Source organism: Lynx rufus, unplaced genomic scaffold (genome assembly GCF_022079265.1).
Source record: "Lynx rufus isolate CCGP_SWC_20201006 ecotype Redwood Valley unplaced genomic scaffold, mLynRuf1.p SCAF_7, whole genome shotgun sequence".
Classification (NCBI taxonomy): Eukaryota; Metazoa; Chordata; class Mammalia; order Carnivora; family Felidae; genus Lynx; species Lynx rufus.
In genome coordinates, this window is record NW_025814889.1 from 24,737,632 (window position 1) to 24,759,676 (window position 22,045).

At 35.6% G+C, this 22,045-nt stretch overlaps 1 protein-coding gene across 4 annotated transcripts in view; it reads left to right on the forward strand.

The window, feature by feature from the left end:
• Positions 1-22,045, forward strand: part of ACBD5 (acyl-CoA binding domain containing 5) — a 69,233-nt gene that overhangs the window by 3,782 nt on the left and 43,406 nt on the right. For 3 of the 4 annotated variants that reach the window (XM_047065452.1, XM_047065447.1, XM_047065448.1), the window contains exons 3-9: positions 1,306-1,426; positions 3,314-3,386; positions 11,697-11,811; positions 11,909-11,941; positions 16,159-16,293; positions 17,503-17,706; positions 18,534-18,640. In XM_047065452.1, coding sequence (XP_046921408.1) covers positions 1,306-1,426; positions 3,314-3,386; positions 11,697-11,811; positions 11,909-11,941; positions 16,159-16,293; positions 17,503-17,706; positions 18,534-18,640 — 788 coding nt within the window. The remainder of the gene's footprint in view (positions 1-1,305; positions 1,427-3,313; positions 3,387-11,696; positions 11,812-11,908; positions 11,942-16,158; positions 16,294-17,502; positions 17,707-18,533; positions 18,641-22,045) is intronic. The other variant, XM_047065449.1, reaches the window with a different exon arrangement.

Genomic DNA, 22,045 nt, shown 5'->3' on the forward strand with positions numbered 1-22,045 from the left:
CAATTGCTGGGTCGTAGGGCAGTTCTATTTTTAGTTTTTTGAGGAACCTCCATACTGTTTTCCAGAGTGGCTGCACCAGCTTGCATTGCCACCAACAATGCAAAAGAGATCCTCTTTCTCTGCATCCTCGCAACATCTGTTGTTGCCTAAGTTGTTAACGTTAGCCATTCTGACAGGAGTGAGGTGGTATCTCAGTGTGGTTTTGATTTGTATTTCCCTGATGATGAGTGATGTTGAGCATTTCTTCATGTGTCTGTTAGCCATATAGATGTCTTCTTTGGAGAAGTGTCTATTCATGTCTTTTGCCCTTTTCTTCACTGGATTATTTGTTTTCTGGGTGTTGAGTTTGATAAGTTCTTTATAGATTATGGATACTAACCCTTTATCTGGTATGTTGTTTGCAAATATCTTCTCCCATTCTGTCGGTTGCCTTTTAGTTTTGCTGATTGTTTCCTTCGCTGTGCAGAAGCTTTTTATTTTGATGAGGTCCCAAATGTAAAAATTTTTAAAACACAAATTAAAAAAAAGGAAAATGATCTGTATACTTACTATCCAGAGATATCGTCTTTAAAATTTTGATGTGTTTCCTTTTATTCTGCTTTTTATGTGTATGAATACTTACTTTGCAAAAATGGATTGTACTGGATATGCTATTTTTAAACTACTGTTATTTTCTCACTTTATAGTAGATTGTGAAACTTTTCTCAGTTGTTTATATTTTCATACCATATAATTTTTAAGGGCTGTAGTTATAAATGATCCTGTTGTGTATATGTATCATAACAATTTAGTCAATTATTTATTATAAAACATTTGCATTCCAATTTTTCTCTATTATTAAGTATTGTAGCTTAGAGCACTCATTCATACATTTTGAAACTTTTAACAAAAAAAGATCACAGATACGCTAGAGACATATATAAAGACTGATTTGATTATCAAGAAATTGATGTGGTCAAAATTACAGAGGTAAGAAGTGAGAAATCTATTTTATCTTGGATTCTTTTTCTACCACAGCAGACATTGGTTCACTTTAGCCAGACTTCCTATTCACTGAGAAGTTGAAATTTGACCAAAAGGCCTTGAATTTCTTAATGTTGAGGTTTTATTAAGCAGAGTGTACATTTTTTAAGTCAGAGGAGTAAAGCAACGGACAGCCATAACGTTTGTTTCTATAAGACGGAAGTAAATGATTGTACTGTTAATGAAATATTTAAATATCACTATTAGTATAGCTAAGCTGATTTACAGCCTTAGTATCAATTGAATTCTCCAGGTGATTTATGTTTAATATGTCTCCAATAGGTTCATTTCAGCCAACAAATGAAATGATGCTCAAATTCTATAGCTTCTATAAGCAGGCAACTGAAGGACCCTGTAAACTGTCGAGGCCTGGATTCTGGGATCCTGTTGGAAGATATAAATGGTAATTTTATATAGAGAGCTCTGAAAGAAATTTTATTTTAATGACATAATTATCATATGACTTATTTATGTGGTTATGTGTTACTCTGTGCATAAGGTGTTCTAACATACTGGATCCAATTTTTATCCTCCATGTGCTTTTAACACAATTTCATACAAATAGAGAAGTCTCAGGGAAGAGAGGAAAACAATAAAACCCAAAGGGGTAGGTGCATCAGAAATCATTTTCAGTTAGTCTTTCCTTTTATGGAATTTTTTTCATTTTCTTATACCAAGAGCAACTCCTAAACTCAGTTAAGCAAACAAACAAATAAACTCTCCTGCCTGTTTTACCTGTGGGGAAAAGTAATGACTTTTACTTGTCAAATGACACTGTTTGCTCTGAACCTTTAGATGATTCCTAAGTAACTAGGAACATAACTCAGGTACTACTGTGCTAACTTTTTATCTAAGCTGTCACTCCTTCCCACTGTACTTGAATAGAAATTTGATTTTTTTTTGAAATTTGATTTTTAATATACTTTAAAAAGTTATATCCATAGCTACCTCTGTAACATAGAAAGTACGTTATGAACAGAGTATGCTAATTGGTGAAGTATGTCTTAAGAGCCACACATTTTGATGGCTGAATTTCTTTACCCTGAATTGAAAGTCCTTAAACTCCTTTGAGGATTTGTTAGCACTATACTTTCCTCTAAGTTCTTTATGAATGGTCATAGATAATAGGTTAAATGTAATAGCAATATGGTATTTAATCTGTTTTAAGAAAATTGATTTATTTACTTTATAATTTTTCCTCAGAATTGACCATTGGTAGATATCAACTGCTTCTGGAAAAAATACATAAAAAGAAAGGTTTTCATTTTAGGCAAAAATTTCAAAGGTCTACAGTAAAACCATGGTTTGCGAGCATGATTTGTCCTAGAAACATGCTTATAATCCAGAGCATTCGTATATCAAAGCAAATTTCAAGAACCATTGGCTTAGTTGCAATCATGTGACTTCGGCATCACGTGCTACTCATATTGCAAGACATCGCCCGTTTATCAAGTTAAAATTTATTAGAAATGTTTGCTCATCGGGGCACCTGGGTGGCTCGGTTGGGTGTCCGACTTCAGCTGAGGTCATGACCTCATGGTTCACGGGTTTGAGCCCCGCGTTGGACTCTGTGCTGACAGCTCGGAGCCTGGAGTGTGCTTTGTGGATTCTGTCTCCCTCTCTTTCTGCCCCTGCCCACCTCATGCTCTGTTCCTCTCTCTCTCAAAAATAAATAAAACATTAAAAAAAAAAAAGGTTGCTCATCTTGCGGATGAGCGAGTTACTCGCACTCCAAGTTTTACTGTATTCTCATTGTCTGTGGGTTTAAAAATTGCCTGTGCTTCACATTTTTGTTTTTTTAGAAGTAGGAAACCATTTCTATTTTTTGAGTGTATACATTAGATTCTTATTTAAAGTAATGGAAATTTTTAACTCAAACTCCTGTTCTTTTAAAACATGGCTGTGATAGTTCATTTCATATAGTCTTCTAAAATGTTCCTTTCTGTCATTGCTGTTTATAATATAAAACTTTTGAAGAGTTCTTAGCAAATATTTATCAATAGTCTATAGTATCTGCTCTATAGTGATATAATATAGTTTATATAGTTTATAATCTATAGATGGGCTATTACTACTTTTAAATACTATTTAATTTGACAGTTTATTTCCTCTGATATTGTTCTTTAAGGTGGTACATTTAAAGAGATCCTTTGGAAACATATTATCTTTGCGTAGGCTTTAAGTAGAGAGCCTGTTTTAAATTAATAACCATACAGCATTGACTACAAATTGTATTCTGAGCAATTGGAAGACAGGTATTTTTTTGTTATTTGAATATTTCCATTTCTAGGGATGCTTGGAGTTCACTGGGTGATATGACCAAAGAGGAAGCCATGATTGCGTATGTTGAAGAAATGAAAAAGGTAGGGGAAATAATTCCCAGTAGAAAATATTCAGAGCAGGTCTAATTTAATTTTGTTATCAGGCAAATTAGCTGCTTTAAGGAACAAGGAGATTATAATATGTTAGAATACAAAACCTAAGTTATTGAATTTATTAGGGTTTTATCTGTCTTATCAAAGTTCATCTTTTTTTTTTTTAATGTTTATTTTTGAGAGAGAAAGACACAAAGTGCAAGTGGGGGAGGGGCAGAGAGAGGGAGACATAGAATCAGGCCCCAGGCTCTGAGCTGTCAGCACAGAGCCCAACATGGGGCTCGAACCTACAGACAGTGAGATCATGATCTGGGCTGAAGTCGGACGCTTAACTGACTGAGCCACCAAGGCTCCCCTCATCAAAGTTCATCTTAAGGTAAGTGTTTTTTCCTTAAGATCACATGGTGATGTGATTTTTTTTTTTTTTCATCTTCCCTGCCTTTCTCCATAGTCAGCTTCTTCAGAAAGTATAGAAATAGGAGTCTTTTAAAATACTGAAGTCCCTTCCTTAAGAATGTGGGAAGTACCTGGGCTGTCTTGAAAGCATTTCTGCTTTGGAACTTTTTATTTAGAAGAAGTAGTTAACAGCCCTGCCCATCAGTGTTCTCATCAAGTTTTGACTCACAAATTGAGATATTCCCAACCCTGGACTTCTTAGTAGCAAGCATTTTTTTCTGTGAATGCAGAGGTCCTTCAGAACCAGAATAAGATAAGGATGCTTTTAATTTTTCTGGTAATTAGTAAGGAGGGCATCCCTTGCTAACTTTAAAGTCTGTTTCAAGGGATTGTTTTGAGAAGTAAATTTATGAGGAAATCATGGATTTTAAAGGTAATCGTAGTGTCTTTATAAAGGATCATTTTTATGTTGAAACTGGATCAGAAGTTGTGAGATTTAGGTCTGTTTGATAATTTTATTTTTTTTTATTTTATTTATTTTATTTTTTTTAACGTTTATTTATTTTTGAGACAGAGAGAGACAGAGCATGAACGGGGGAGGGTCACAGAGAGGGAGACACAGAATCCGAAACAGGCTCCAAGCTCTGAGCTGTCAGCACAGAGCCCAACGCGGGGCTCGAACTCATGGACCGTGAGATCATGACCTGAGCCGAAGTCGGACCCTTAACCGACTGAGCCACCCAGGCGCCCCTGTTTGATAATTTTAAATAAATTGTCTTTAAGCATAAAGAAAATATTTAAAAAGGAATAGTTCTTTTGCCAGATGATTCAACAGTGTTAGTTCCTGTTTGGTCAATTCAGACTCATTTGTTTCATTTTGTTTTAATCTCTTTCATACTACTCAAAGCTGTGCACTTTGTTTCATTTTCATAATTTTTATTCAGTGGACTTGGTTTATCTATAACAGAAGGCAGAGTTTAGTCCTTTTGGCTGTTAACCTTATCAGTAATACAACAACGAAGCCTTTCAAAAGCAGAAAGACAAAAAAAATCTAAAGCCTTTTTGGTTTGGTAACCATTCCTTTTCTTTATTTTAAATATTACAATTTTAAGGACACGCTTCTATAATGTAAAGTTGAATTGACACATTAGGTAAAATTTACCCATTTTTCCTGTCCAGTTTGATTAATTAATGATGTAGCCACAGTTTAAAGTGGGAGGGAGATGGATTTAAACTATACTGCTGCCTTTTAACTGTCTTAAGATACTTCCACTGTGCCCGTAGATTTCTGTGACTACTTCTCTAATTAAGATAATATACCAGCTATTTCCTTTCAGACTTTTAAAATTTCATTTTTCATACTGTGAATATAATAAAGTTTATAGTAAACCTTTAGAGGTAAATCTGAAAATGTTAGGATACCCATTGGTTGAAAATTCGATTAGTCTTTTAAAGTATTTCCAGAGTTTTGCTTTGTGGACATCATTAGATAAAATTGCATCTTCTAAATAATGATGTGGGAAGGCGGGTGCCTGGCTGGTGCAGTCAGTAGAGCATCCAACTCTTGATCTGAAGGTTGTGAGTTCTATCTTCATGTTGGGTATAGAGATGACTTAAAATATAATAATGGTGTGGGATAGTACATTATCCCAAAAATTTGATTACTGAATTTGGCACTTTTTTTAATTGCAATAATTTTCTAACTGAAGCAGTTGTTAGATTGTATTTATAAATACAGTTCACTGTATTATTGCTCTTCAGAGCTATTCTCCTGTGCTGAGCTGTCAGCACAGAGCCTGAGGCAGGGCTCAAACCTGCGAACCATGAGATCGTAACTTGAGCCAAAGTCCGACGCTCAACCGACTGAGCCACCAGGCACCCCAAGAGAGAATGAATCTTAAGCAGGCTCTACGCTCAGTGTGGAGCCCGACATGGGGCTTGATCCCACAACACTGGGATCATAATCTGAGCCAAAATCAGGAGTCAGACACTTAACCTATCAGGCCACACAGGCACCCCTAGAATTATTCTTTTAGTATAAATCTCATTCCATGCCTTTGCATTCAAATGTTAAGGAACCTCATTAATTTAATTTATATCTTATAATAGATAATATTTTATGGAAAATTTTTGTAATTTATAAACTGGCCAGTGAAATATCATTGAAAAAGTTGCTGGAATCAAAAATTCTTTTTTTTTCTTAATTTTGTAAATGTTCATTTATTTTTGAGAGAGAGAGAGAGACAGAGCATGAGCAAGGTAGGGGCAGAGAGAGAGACAGAGAGACAGAATCCAAAGCAGGCTCCAGGCTCTGAGCTGTCAGTGCAGAGCCCGACCTTGGTCTCAAACTCACGAACTGTGAGATCACGACCTGAACTGAAGTACGATGCTTAACCAACTGAGCCATCCAGGTGCCCCTTTTTTCTTTTTTTTTTTTTTTAGTGTTCGTTTATTTTTGAGAGAGAGCGTGAGCTGGGGTGCCCCTGGAATAAAAAATTCTTTTAAAATTATTTAACAGGGGGATCCCTGGCTTAATTCAGTCAGTTAAGCATCCTACTCTTGATATCTCAGAATCTTGAGATAGAGCCCTGTGTTGAGCTCTGTGCTGAGCCTGGAGCCTGCTTAAGAATCTCTCTTTCCCTCTCTCACTGCCCCCACCCCCCCCCCACTCGTGTTCTCTCTCTCTTAAAAAAAAATTTTTTTTTAATTAATAAAATGATTTAGTAGAATTTTAGCTTTGAGAGAAAGGAATAACTAAAGTGGTTTGTGGGAAATAACCCATATTTCTTTAAAGAAAGTTCTTTTGATTCATAATCAAAAGGAAATATAAAATTCTGTTTTCTGTACAAATTTTACAGTTTGTTTTTTTTTGGTTTTTTTTTGTTTTGTTTTTTTGTTTTTGCTTTTGAGATTATATTTTTAAGTAATCTCTACATCCAACATAGGGCTTGAACTTACAACCCCCAAATCAAGAGTCACATGCTCTACCTACTGAGCCAGCCAGCATCTCCCAAATTTTGCAGGCTATCTTATGAGGATTACTGGAGAATTCAGCCAGAACTTGAATAATATGCATTATGTCTGTTGGACTTAAGGAGAGATCAGTGTACTCAACACTGGCTGCATGTTGGAGTCACTGGGGAATCTTGTTTAAAAAATATATATCTATATTCCCCAGTATGACCCCAGACTAATTATTTCAGGATTTCTAAGAGGATGGGATAATTGCTGTACTAGAGAGAGGATTATTATAACATAGTCTCATAAAGGATGGAACCTGAAAGTTACCATGGTGAGGGTCTGGTCCATAGGTCTATAAGTCCAAAATATTGGCTTATTCTTTTCAAGGTTTGACTGACGATAACCATCTTTTGGAGATTTAGAGAAAAACTAGAATGCTAATTTCTTTCTTTTTTTCTTTTTTGTTCTTTCTTTCTTTCTTTCTTTCTTTCTTTCTCCTTCTATAATGCTAATTTCTTTCTTTCTCTCTTTCTTTCTTTCTTTCCTTTCTTTTCCTTCCTTCCTTCCAGAATGCTAATTTCTTTCTTTCTCTCTTTCTTTCCTTCTTCTTTCCTTACTTCTAGAATGCTAATTTTTTTTCTTTCTTTTTTTCTTTCTTTCTTTTCTTTTCTTCCTTCTTCCTTCCAGAATGCTAATCTCTTTCTCTCTCTCTTTCTTTCTTTCTTCTTTTCTTTCTTTTGTTCTTTCTTTCTTTCTTTCTTCTTTTCTTTCTTTCTTTCTTTCTTTCTTTCTTTCTTGATGCTAATTTCTTTACTTAGAATGGGTGATACACTCTTCTAGTGCTCAGCATACTCAGGATTGAGATATAAGACACTCCTCAAAATTGCAGAGGCACTTAGGAAATTGGATTAGTGATTACTGAGATTATTGAACGGAGAGTAGAACACTGAGATTTGGATGGCTTTAAAAGATATGTTCATCTGACCAAAAAAAAAAAAAAACTGAGGAATTTAATCTTTGCTTTACAATACAGTATCTGTACCTTAACAGAATATTTTCATCATATGGAAATGGTGTTTCTGGGGCATCTGGTTGGCTCAGTCAGTTGGTCTGACTCTTGATTTTGGCTCAGGTCATGATTCCAGGGCTGTGGGTTTGAGCCACAAGTCGGAGCCTCAGCATGGAGCCTGCTTGAAATTCTGTCTCTTCCCCTCTCTGGCCCTCCCCACCCCTCAAAAAAAAAAGAAAGGAATAATGTTTCTTACCAAGGAAAGTGCTAGAGAAACCTAGAAAAATTATTGTATTTAGATGTTGCTTTTCTTTCTTTCTTTTTTTTTAATGTTTATTTGAGAGAGCGCGCTACGTGCATGGGTGCGTAAGTGGGGTAGGGGCGGGGGGGGGGGGGGTGGCAGAGGATTCAGAGCTGGATGCTGCTTGTCTGCAGTCCATCCAGCTCACCAAATATTCTTCATTCGGATAGGTTACAATCCAACTGAACTTAATTCACTTACACTGTAAATAAAATCTTCTCTGAGGTTAAGGAGTAGTTACTTAGACTGAGATTTGCCTGTGTCTGCTTGTCTTTCTGTGTCTCTGTCTCTGCCAGGATCTCATGCGTTTATTTGTATGTCTGAGCCATTTCTTTAATTCCAGCACTGGGATGAGGGAGAGAATTTTGCAGATGACTAAGATCATTCCTCTTGAGTTTTGTATTTTTACAGTTTCTTCTTCAGAGAGTAACCTCTTAAATTCTGGGTGTATCTTGCTATGGCCACTTGTGTCCTAACTGTATTTACTACTAAAATGCTAGCTAATTGAAAGAAAAATCACTCTGCTTATGTTTGCTTAGCACTGGCACATTCTGCATTTATTTAGTTCTGACATTTGAAGTCCTTAATTCACTCTGTTACCTATAGAGTATGAGAAACCAAAACACAGATTTGAGTAGCCCTACTTAAGGACAAATTTGAGAAAGAGACTTTTTTTTTTTTAACTTTATTTTATTTTCTTGTGTGAGAGAGAGCACAAGTGGGGAGGAACAGAGAGAGAGGAAGAGAGAAAATCCCAAGCAGGCTCCCGTGTGTTAGCATGGAGCCTGACACAGGGCTCAATTTCACGACTCTGGGATCATGACCTGAGCTGAAATCAAGTCAGAAGTTTAACCAACTGAGCCGCCCAGAGACCCCTGAGAAAAAGACTTTTTAAAGTAATCTTAAGTCAGGAGATAACTAAAAAAGATCTTGTTTGAAAGAATATCAGAGGAGGTATTATGTGGGGGGAGGTCAAGATGGAATGTGTGGTTGGCTTACCAGATTCTGTTGACTCTACGTACATACACTGTTCCAGTATAGAGTAGTGTAAAGGGTACTGACTTGTGTTAAAATTTTATCTCTACCATTTATTTTCTGTGACTTTGGTCATGTCAAAGTAAACATTACCAAAAAAAGTAAACATTACCTGGTGGTTTCAACTTCTGGGTTGAATCTAATTCTCATGATTATTGTTATAATGCATACATATTATAGATCATTTATCTATAATAAGCTATAAAAATGCCCTCCCGAATGACCCCAGCCTTACAGTAACAAGCATTTCCTTTTACAAAAAAAAAATTTTATGGTTAAAGCCATTTTTTTCACTCTTATCCATTGAAAGGAACAGCAATTAGATAATTTACTATGAGCGCTAAAATTACATTATAATCACTAAGCATAGTTCATTCTGTATAATCTCCCAACACACCCCCACCTTGTTTATTAAACTCCTTGTCTGTGCTAGACACTGGAAATACAGGAGTGACCAAAAACAAATAAAGGCCCTTTTTCATTGAGCTTACATTGTGTTGTGAAAGATACACGATAAACAAACAATAAAGCAGGGAGAGGGACTGACAAGTCTGAGGTGGTTATTAGTTTCAAAGATGAAGTGGCAACTTTAAAACTGTATATAAGCTGAAAAGTATGCAAAAATGACACAAGATTTTGGTTGCTTAATAAATGTGTTAACCTTAATAATAAAAGTAATAGAAGAAAAAACAATAAAAGTAATATGTGTAAATGAAAAAAAATCCAAACATCAAAGAAGTATGAAATGAAGTGAATCTTCCCCATTCCCTCCATTTTAACTCTTTAAGTGGTAATTACTTTTAATTCTATTTTGTAGAATTCAGAAAACACATATATGTATATACAGATATGTCTGTATTATATGTATATGTATCCTATTGTTTAAAAAGAAAAAAAACAATCATGGCATCATATTAAATATACTGTTCACCAACTACCTTTTGGCCTATGAAAAAAATTCAGATGTTTTTCCCAATCAGTACACACAAAGCTAACCTTATTCTTTTTAAGTATCTGCCAATATTTCATATGTGGAAATATTTTCTTTTATCAATTACCAGTTGATGGCTATTTATTTGAATGCCTTTTCAGTTAATTTACCTTGTTCTTCAAATCTGATGATTCTAAATTGGCCTGTAGGTATGAAGGTATCTGAAAGTGATTACTAGTTCCTACTCTACATTTCTCCTCTTTCAGAGACACTACCTTCGTGAAGGGTACCGGGATGGCTTAGTTCGTTAAGCTTGGGAGTTTGAGCACCGTATTGGGCTCCATGCTGAGCATGGAACATGCTTAAGATTCTCACTCTCACTCTTGCCCTGCCCCTACCCTGCTTGTGTGCGCAGGCTGGTGCACGCTCTTTCTCTCAAAAAATAAAAAAAAGAGGGGCACCTGGGTGGCTCAGTCAGTTAGGCGTCAGACTCCTGGTTTCAGCTCCAGTCATGATCTCACCGTTTAGTGTGTTCGAGCCCCACATCAGGCTTTCTGCTGGTGGTGCAGAGCCTGCCTGGGATTTTGTGTTTCCCTCTCTCTCTGCCCTTCCCACACTCATACTGTCTATCTCAAAAATAAGCTTAAAAAAATTTTTTTTAATAAAAATAGAATAAAAAAACACTAGTGTTAAAGAACAGATACAATAATTTAAATTTAACCCTACAGTTTTCTAAGTGCCCTTAGTTTAATGCACAATTTATAGATCATTGTGTAAAATTTTAAAAGAAGCTTATGTAAAATAGTCTTCAAAATGAAGAGACTTTTTTTTAACTTGTTTTATTTTTTATTTTTTTAAATTTACATCCAAATTAGTTAGCATATAGTGCAACAATGATTTCAGGAGTAGATTCCTTAATGCCCCTTACCCATTTAGCCCATCCCCCCTCCCACAACCCCTCCTGTAACCCTCAGTCTGTTCTCCATATTTATGACTCTCTTCTGTTTTGTCCCCCTCCCTGTTTTTATATTATTTTTGTTTCCCTTCCCGTATGTTCATCTGTTTTGTCTCTTAAAGTCCTCATATGAGTGAAGTCATATGATTTTTGTCTTTCTCTGACTAATTTCACTTAGCATAATACCCTCCAGTTCCATCCACGTAGTTGCAAATGGCAAGATTTCATTCTTTTTGATTGCCAAGTAATACTCCATTGTATATATATACCATGTCTTCTTTATCCATTCATCCCTCGATGGACATTTGGGCTCTTTCCATACTTTGGCTATTGTTGATCATGCTGTTGAGGTGCGTGTGCCCCTTCGAAACAGCACACCTGTATCCCTTGGATAAATGCCTAGTAGTGCAATTGCTTGGTTGTAGGGTAGTTCTATTCTTAGTTTTTTGAGGAACTTCCATACTGTTTTCCAGAGTGGCTGCACCAGCTTGCATTCCCAAAAATGAAGATACTTAATTCTTTGATTTCTTGAACCTTTTCTAGGAGAATGTGCACATTAAGTATGTAGTTAATACAGGTACTTTGGGGAATCTATACATGAACTCTGAATCACAAAATTATCACTAAACAAATTGTAAGTATTATGTTATTTGGTAGTAGGTCAGACTAATAGATTGTGATTTCACAACATGTGTTTCTTTTGATTACAGATTCTTGAAACTATGCCGATGACTGAGAAAGTTGAAGAGTTGCTACATGTCATAGGCCCATTTTATGAAATTGTAGAAGACAAAAAGAGTAGCAAAAGTTCTGACTTAACCTCAGGTTGGACTGTTTTACCTTGTTTTTAGTTCAGCAGATGACACATTATGCATGCATTAATATTTATATGTCTAATTTTTGTTTTACTTTCACATGCCAGTCCGACTGGAGAAAATCTCTAAATACTTAGAAGGTAGGAATAATGAAATCCACGTAAAAATTTTGTTTGAAATTTACACCCTAAAGAATTCTGCACATATTTATAAAACTTACAAGCTTGTCACGCAAGTTTTCGTTCCAAGCAAATATATTGCATAAAGTTCAAAAATATTATAAATGCTTAAGTTTTAACCCTGCAGTTATTAAAACATGACAAATGATTCACTAAGTGTATACAAAATTGTAGCAGAATTCATGGTTGTATTTTGATAGATCATACTTTCTGATTTGGTTTTTGAGTTACATTAACAGTGACAATGGCTGAAATTATTTTCTAGCTAATTTTAACGTGGCTATGTTTATAGTATGTTTATTACAGTATAGCAACCTGACACAAGATGTCAGTGAATTCACTTAGCTAGGTCTTTTTTTTTTTTTTTTTTTTTTTGAGAATTCTAATTTCATGTTCTCAGGAAAGAATTGAAAGGCTTATCTTTTACATAGTAAGAAGAGTTGAATAATAGGTAAATTTGCTGTTATTAACTATAAACATTTGATCTTTAATTTTTTTTTTTAGAAAGCAGACTGAAATGAGCCTGTAAGAATTATTTCAAATGAAAATTACCTGTGTTTTATTTTCCTGACATCCCTATTTACAAGATACCTTTCACTAATTGATGGAAATTAGGTATTTCAGAACAGTTATCTTCCTGTCTGTCATAAGACCTGCAGTTTGTATCTGCAGTTGTAATTGATAGACTGCTTGCTGAGCATAACGCTCATATAACCACATCCTCTATATCTGATTTACCTAAAGGAGTCAAATTTTAACAAATAATCTTCCTTATAATTTGTACTATTTAGTGCAGAAAAAATACTAAATATTTTCTCTGTGTGAAGCATGTTGTTAGGATTCAGAGGAGAGTAAATCTGGACCTGTTTTAGTAGTATGAGGCTAGAGGCAAATGTTTGAACAACTAATTATAAAGACAAGGTAGAATGAATAATGATAATAAAGGCTCAGATCCATAATCCCTAAGCTGTAATTTAAAAATTCAAAAAACTTAATAAACCAAACATTCTTTTGTAATTCCTTTGAGAGGAAAGACTGTCCTGACATGAACTAATTGAGGAACAGACCTCTGAAATGACAAGGGGCTGTTTTAAGTCTTTATTTTATTTAGTGTGACCATGTGTTTTGTTGTAAAAACTTTATTATTATTTTTTTAGTGGGAGCTGCCTTAAAATTCTGTTGAAGGTGTTACATAATATATAGTACATACAGTGTATGACCTTTGCAAAATTAGAAAACTGGATTTTAAATCATATCTGGACCTAAGAGTTGTAAGGGATGTGGACCCATACCATAATTTATTTAACCTGTACCATTGTAATGGACATTTAGATGTTTCCTCTTTTTTTATGTTGTTTTTTATTTTTATTGCATTATACTTATTAGTTTCCTCTTCTGATCTTCAAAAATGCTGCTGAAAGTAACCCTGTATAAATGTCATTAAATATATGTGTAAGTATATCTGTAAGAAATTATTTCTTACAGATACAATATTAGAAGTCTAACTGCAGAGATCAAAGTATATGGGTGTTTCATAGTTTGCAATCTTGAAAAAAAAATTTTTTTTAAACAAAGAATCATATTAAAAGTAGCCACTTAAGCCCAGTAGAACAGATGTATCTGTTTTGCTTGGGCTTTTTCATAATATACATACATAGTTTTGAAATCAGGAAATATGAACTGTCCGACTTTGTTCTTTTTCAAGATTGTTTTAACCATTATGGATCCTTGACATTTCCATATGAATTTTAGAATCAGCTTGTTAATTTTTGCAAAAAGGACCATCTAAGATTCTTAAAGGAATTGCAATGAATTATAGATCATTTAGAGGAGTTTTGTCATCTCAGCAATATTGTCTTCGAATCCATTTATTTAGTTCTTTAATTTCTTTCAACAGTGTTTTGTCATTTGCAGTATACAATTCTTTGACTTTCTTTTGTGTACTGCGAAGCATTTTATTCTTTTCGCTGCTATTATAGATTATTTTCTAATTTCATTTTTGGATTGTTCATTGTTAGCTTGTAGAAACTCACTTGATTTTGTTTATTGATCTTATATCCTGCAATCTCGCCAAACCATTTGTTAGTTCTAATAGTTTTTGGGTGGATTCCTTAGGATTTCATGTATACAGAGCATGTCATGTGCTTGCTTCTTCCTTTTCAATCTGGATGCATTTTATTTATGTTTCTTGCCTAATTGCCATGGCAAGAACTTCTAGTACGATATTAAACAGAGATGGCAAAAGCAGACATCCTTGTCTTGTTCCTTATTTTATTTTTTATTTTTTTATTTTTTTCTTCATTCTTTCTTGTTCCTTATTTTAGGAGCAAAAAACATTCAATCCTTTAACATTAATTGCTGTGTTAGTTGTACATTTTTGTAGATGCCCTTTATCAGATTGAGGAAATTCTCTTACATTTTTAATCTCGTCGACATTATTGTCATGTCAAATGCTTTGTCAGCATCTATTGTGATAATCATGTGACTATTGTCATGAACTGAATTTTGGATGTTGAGTAGGGCTAGTGAGTAATTCTCTGTGCTTTCTACACCTCTCATCACAGAAATGCCATTTAATGGGGGTTTGGGAGATTTCCTGTTGCTTAGTTTTGTTGAAGATGTCCATGAGTGGTGGGTGTTTTTGTTTCTTGTTTTTTGTTGTTGTTATTCTTTTTCTTGGTTGTCAGGGAGAGAGCAAGATTTATAAACTGTGATGCTGCCATGGTTCTCTAAGAGAGAGTAGAACATAATGGCAATGATAGAGTTGAGTTTTTACTCTTCTGTACCTGTTTAAAATGTATGGAGAGGGGCACCTGGGTGGCGCAGTCGGTTAAGCGTCCGACTTCAGCCAGGTCACGATCTCGCGGTCCGTGAGTTCGAGCCCCGCGTCGGGCTCTGGGCTGATGGCTCAGAGCCTGGAGCCTGCTTCCGACTCTGTGTCTCCCTCTCTCTCTGCCCCTCCCCCGTTCATGCTCTGTCTCTCTCTGTCCCAAAAATAAATAAACGTTGAAAAAAAAAAATTTAAAAAAAAATAAATAAAAAATAAAATGTATGGAGATTTTGACATTTAATATGTTGTTTGAGATGCAGGGAAGCATTCAAAATGCATTTGTGGGGGCGCCTGGGTGGCTCAGTCGGTTAGGCATCCGGCTTTGGCTCAGGTCATGATCTCGCGGTCCGTGGGTTCAAGCCCCCCCGTCGGGCTCTGTGCTGACACCTCAGAGCCTGGAGCCTGTTTCAGATTCTGTGTGTCTCCCTCTCTCTGACTCTCCCCTGTTCATGCTCTGTCTCTCCCTGTCTCAAAAATAAATAAAAACGTTAAAAAAAATTAAAAAAACAAAACAAAATGCATTTGTGTAAGTGAAAATGAAGCACAAAAATTTATGGAGAGAGACCACTGTTTTTGACCAGTAGCCACGTAGGAGGCCTTTATTATCTTAAAGGGTGATGGAAATGTAATTCCCTCTCTCTCAAAATGAAGTACAGTGACCAAAGGCATTGGCATCATGTGGGAGCCTTATGGTAATGCAGAATCTTAGGCCACCCCAGACTTGCTGATTCAGAATCTGCATTTTAACTAGATCTAAGGTGATTCCTATGCATATTAACATTTGAAAAATTCTGATGAATTTCCTCTCAAGATATGACCGGCCAGTAGGACAATGTGCCTTTTTAAATGATTGATCACATTAATGGATGCTTTAAAATAAAAATAAATATAAAGACATAATAATATAGATAGTGTACCTAAAGCCTTAAAGGTAAGAAAAGGATAAAAAATTTTTAAATGTAGTTCTGTTGATGATATTGATGATATTGTTGTGTTTATGTTTTCAGTATGCTAGGATATAGCAACTGTCTCTTTATTTACTGTGTGTAAAGAGGATCCTTCGTCTCTAACTTTTCTATTTTGATTGATATTAACTTAAAAATAACTCACCCTCTGCCTTGTTTAGGAAGGTTTTAAGATAGCTTTATCACTTTTGTTGTAAACTGAAGGAGTTTCTTTATGTAATGTATGTATAATCAAGGAAAAGAATACTTGCAGATATATGTCAAAATTCTAACTTTTACTTCAAAATTATTTTATTAGTTATTATAAAGGGCAGTATTATTGTAAATTACAGCATGATTGTGTGTTATAGCACTAGAGATTAAGTGATCATTTCATATTTTAGATCTTGGTAACGTTCTGACTTCTACTCCAAATGCCAAAACTGTTAATGGTAAAGCCGAAAGCAGTGATAGTGGAGCTGAGTCTGAGGAAGAAGAGGCCCAAGAAGAAGTGAAAGGAGCGGAACAAAGTGCTAATGGTAATCTTTGGATGACGAACAAATAATTTTACATTCAATTAGATAAAAGAAGGGACGCCTGACTGTCTCGGTCAATAGAGCACATGACTCTTGATCTCGGGGTTGAGTTTTAGCCCCACGTTGGATGTAAAGATTACTTAAGAATAAAATCTTTAAAAAATAGATGAAAGAATATGGAGAATTTGGGACTGATTTGGTGTTGTATGAGAATAGTGTGTATGGTGGGATGTGGGCTGTTGACCTTATCACCATATTTTCTGTGGACCAAAAGTGCATAGATAGAATCGAACACTAACAAGAATGGACCACTCCTCTAAATGTAATGCCTGAAATGCTGCATTAGAAATGTATTCATTTTATAGGGTGCCGGGCTGGCTTAGTCAGTATATCATGCAGCTGTTGGTCTTGGGGTTGTGAGTTGGAGCCCCATGTTTGGCATAGTTTACTTAAAGAAACAAAAAGAAGAAATGTATTCATTTTAGGTATTGTTGCCAATATAAATATGCATATGTGGCTTACCAAGAAGAGGAGAAATGTTTAAACTCTCAATACCTTGTCAAGAATAGAATGGAGAATTGGATATAGGAAGTTTTGATGGAGAGAGAACATTGGAGTCATAGGCTACTGCATTGTGGGTGGGGGGCCCCACTGGTAGTAAGAGTACCAGTGATTCCTGGGAAGATTGGTTTAGAAAGGGGAGGCAGACAGACACTAAAACAAACCGTACGGCTTACTTTTGCCTTTACTTTCCAATAGGGTATGACAGATAATACCTTCTTCAAAGGATCTTTTCATTGACTATGTGGACCCATTTGTACTTCTGGGTCTCATAGGGCAATTTGCCTATGCTTGAGAGAGTGTAAAGACCTTGAGAGGTTATCTTTAAAGGGGATTCTAGGGATGCCTGGCCGGCTCAGTCAGTAGAGCATGTGACTTTTGACCTTGGGGTCATGAATTTGAGCCTTACATTGGATGTGGAGCCTACTTAAAAATAAAATAAGATAGGTTCTAGAAGATTTACAGGGAACTGAATGAGCTTTCAGCATATAATAAATCCCTTTTCAAGGAGTATCCCATCTCTCTGATCCAAGTAGGAAACTATTCAAAGGGATTATGGTAGGTTGGGGAAATGATTACTGATATTAGAATATATATACAGAAGTTGACCTACTGTGAACTTTTATGAATCTCCCTACTTTCTTTTAAAAGATAAGAAAATGATGAAGAAATCTGCAGATCATAAGAATTTGGAAATCATTGTTACTAATGGCTATGATAAAGACACCTCCACTCAAGATATACAGAATGATATTCATGCCAGTGCTTCCTTGAGTGGGAAAAATGCTGAAGAAATAAAGGCTGTAGATGAAAATTTGGAGCAAACTGGAAAAACTGCTGTCTGCATTCACCAAGGTATTGTCCCAGGATAATTATCTGTCTAGCCTCTTTCCTATGAATGCAGTGTTCTTTTCATTGTTTTAGGATATTTAGGAGCAATTTAGAATTTAAAAACTTCTTATTCAATAATATCTTAGGGTTTATTAATATTATAAGGGTGTATAGCTTTGAAAGATAGTGAATTAGAGGCAGGGCTTTTATATTTTTATTGAGACATTTTTAATTGTGTTTTTGTATAGTTTTTTTAAAATAAAATTTTGAGGGGCATCTGGGCAGCTCAGTCAGTTAAACATCTGACTCTTGGTTTCAGCTCAGGTCATGATCTTAACAGTTTGTAAGTGTGAGCCCCACGTTGAGCTCTGTATGGATAGCGTGGAGCCTGCTTGGGATTCTCTCTCTCTCTCTCTCTCTCTCTCTCTCTCTCTCCCCCCCCCCCCGCCTCTCATATCCTCCCAGCTTGCTCTCTCTCACTCTCTCAAAAAATAAATAATAAAAACATAAAGAAAACAAGAAATATAATTACTTAATGTAACAACTGAACTTGCATAGTTGCATACCAATTTAGGCCTCCTAGTTGGTAGTCAGTTTTCCCTTACAAGATTGTTTTATAAGGTTTGATCTGGACAGTGTCTTTGTATGATTACTTGATAAAATACAATCTTGTCAAATAAAAATTATCAACTATGTTGGAAGTTTTGGTACGTTAAAAGAAAAAAGTGTGGCTTGATAAATTTGTCTCCAGTGTGAAAATAATATAGAGCTGATAAATTTTGAGAGTGGAATAAATGCATTTTTCTTCAGTTAGAGAATAATAATCCACTTGGACATTTGTTCCTTTTCAGAGATAAATGATGATCATGTTGAAGATATTTCAGGAATTCAGCATTTGACAAGTGATTCAGACAGTGAGGTCTACTGTGATTCCATGGAACAGTTTGGACAAGAAGAGGTAAAAATGACACTTTTTATTTATTTATTTTTTTTCAACGTTTATTTATTTTTTGGGGGGACAGAGAGAGACAGAGCATGAACGGGGGAGGGGCAGAGAGAGAGGGAGACACAGAATCAGAAACAGGCTCCAGGCTCTGAGCCATCAGCCCAGAGCCTGACGCGGGGCTCGAACTCATGGACCGCGAGATCGTGACCTGGTTGAATTCGGACGCTTAACCGACTGCGCCACCCAGGCGCCCCAAAATGACACTTTTTAAAAAAAAAAATTTTTTTTTAACGTTTATTTATTATTAAGAGACAGAGAGAGACAGAGCGTGAGCAGGGGAGGGGCAGAGAGAGAGGGAGACACAGTATCCGAAGCAGGCTCCAGGCTCCAAGCTGTCAGCACAGAGCCTGACACACGGCTCGAACTCACAAACTGCCAGATCATGACCTGAGCCGAAGTCAGACACTTAACCGACTGAGCCACCCAGGTGCCCTGACACTTTTTAATTGGCAGATTTTCAAAGTGATGTGTCAGAATACAGTGCATAACTTCTGTTAATAGCAGATGTACGTACACTGTTCATGGCTTTGAAGATATACCTCTAAAATTTTTTTTAAATATATAAACATTTGTATGTAGAATTATTTTTGTGAATTTAAAAAATGTATAAAATTCCTGAATGTTCAAAAATATTTCACTATTTTAACTTGTTACTATATTTATATTTGTAAATATCCTGAGGGAGGTGAGATGGGGAGGCAGAAGGTAAACTTTATGCTAGACCCTGTGTTTGAAACGTTGACATACAAGAAAATCGAATAATTTTCAAATCTGTTCTACACACTGACTTCTTTTTTAAGTTTTGAAATATAATTGACATATGCTGTTATATTAGTTTTAGGCATACAACATGTTGATTCAGTGATTCTGTACATTACTCAGTCCTCATCATGATAAGTGTAGTCACCATACAATGCTATTGCAGTATTATTGACTATATTTCTTATGGTGTGCTTTCCACCTCTTTCACTTACTTATTTTATGCATGGAAGTTTGTATCTCTTAATCCCCTTTATTTCACCTATCCTCCCCACCCACCCCGCCCCATCCACGTCTGCTTTGGCAGCCACCGGTTTGTTTTCTGTATTTAAGAGGTTGTTTAGATTTTGTTTGTTTGTTTTTTAGATTCCACATGTAAGTGAAATAATACGGTATTTGTCTTTCTCTGTCTGACTTATTTCACTTAGCCTAATATCCTCTATGTCCATCTATGTTGTCAAGAATGGCCAGATTTCATTCTTTTTCATGGCTGAGTTGATGTTCCATTGTATATGTATACCATATTTTCTTTTTCCATTCATCTATCAATAAACACCTTGGGCTGCTTCTGTTATCTTATCTGTTATAAATAATGCTGCAGTAAACATAGACGTGCATGTATCTTTTCAAATTAGTGTGTTCATTTTCTTTGGGTACATACCCAATAGTGGAATTACTGGAGTGTATGGTATTTCTATTTTTAATTATGTGAAGAAGCTCTATACTGTTTTCCAGAGCGGCTGCATCAATTTACATTCCTACCAACAGTACACAAGGGTTCTCATTTCATATCCTTACCAGCACTTGTTATTTCTTGTCATTTGGATACTAGCCATTCTGACGGGCGTAAGGGTGTGGTGCTTTTTGCATACAGTAATGTTTTTATCTTGTATTTATATTACCTTGGTTTCTGTCTTTTCCATAGGGTTGATGGTGTGAAACCATTGCATCTCTTTGGTTTTACTGAATTTTGAACATGTTAGAAGACCTCATGCTTTCAAGGGCCTCATCTCACTTAACAAATTGTTTAAAAGAAAGTCACCTTTTTTATTTTACAGTTTTTGTTTTCAGTCCAGTTTAAATAAATTGTGTAGCTTATAGATCCCTTTCTAAAAGGTTGAAACTTTGAAAGATTCAATCATTAGCAGTTACTGCTTTGTAGAAGCTAAAAATAGAAATGGTTCTAGAATAACCATTTAGTGGAATAGATAATGGATTGTAGGTACTGTTCTGAAACTGAAAAGAGATTTGGAGATAGGAAATATGTTTTCTGTATACATGTATACATTCTTCCAACATCATTGCAAACCAGTAGACCATTACAGACCAGTGTACCTGGAATTTTGCTAGGTGGATTAGATTTCTAAGATTTTTTTTAATGATTACAAATGTTTTATTAAATATCCAATGAACTATGTACAACTTAGAAATATTTGCCATATATACTGGTTTTTTTTTTTTTTAAGTTTATTCATTTTGAGAGAGACTGAGTGAGCGGGGCGGGGTTGGGGCAGAGAGAGAGAGAGAGAAGGAGAGAGAATCCCAAGCAGGCCCCACACTGTCAGCGCAGAGCCCGATGGGGGGCTTGAACTCACAAAATGTGCAAGATCATCACCTGAGCTGAAACCAAGAGTTGGCCGCTTAACTGACTGAGCCACTTAGGCTCCCCATATACCATTCTTATATATTATGCCCTTTGGCATAATAACTTGATTTCAATTTTTTCTTCTTCTTTGACTCCTTAATTTGGTGTTCTTCAGGAATATGACTACTCCCTTGGTTTCAGCCATTACTCATATACTGATGTTTCTTATCTCCAACCTATATCTCTCTTCTGAATTCTAACTGACCTATTAAACATCTTGCCTAGGAACCTCAATTTATACTTCTCTATAACTATACCATTGTCTCTGTTCCCTTGAGACCCCTTTGTCCTCTGTATTTCTTATCTTGGTGAGTATCACAAAACCATCTAGTCTTTTCCTTTCCCGTACTTCCCACATTCAGTCTTCAACTCCTATTGATTCTCTAATCTCAGAAGTTCTCAAAGCAGCCTCTGTCCCAGTACTACTTTATTGGTACAGGCTGTCGTCACTACTACACCTTTGACTTGGCTTATACTCATTCTGTAAGTTTTAATTCATATCATTTCTTCCAGGAAGTCTCCACTGAGCCCCAATATGAGTTAGGCACCCCTCCTGTGAGTTCCTATAGCAAGCACCCTTCGTCCATCTTTTTCATACTACTTATCAAACTATGCTGTAATGATCTTACTTCTCTCCTTTACCAAACTATTTCTTTCTTCATATTATCCTTAGAATTTAGCATAGTAACTAGAACAAGAGTAGTAGACATTTTTATAAGTCTCTTGGATGAATGACTGACTCATGAGAAAAATTCATTGCCAGAACTACTCAATACTTTATTCATGGATGAATCATTCCTATCCCATTTCTTTCCTAAATATAGGATGCAGAAGGTGAATACATTTTTTAGAAAAATATTTTCTATCATAGCATGAAAAAAGTTTTATAAAAACAGTAATTCTTCTGTTGTCACAAAAACTTATGTTTATAGCTTTTAACTAAGTGTTGTTTT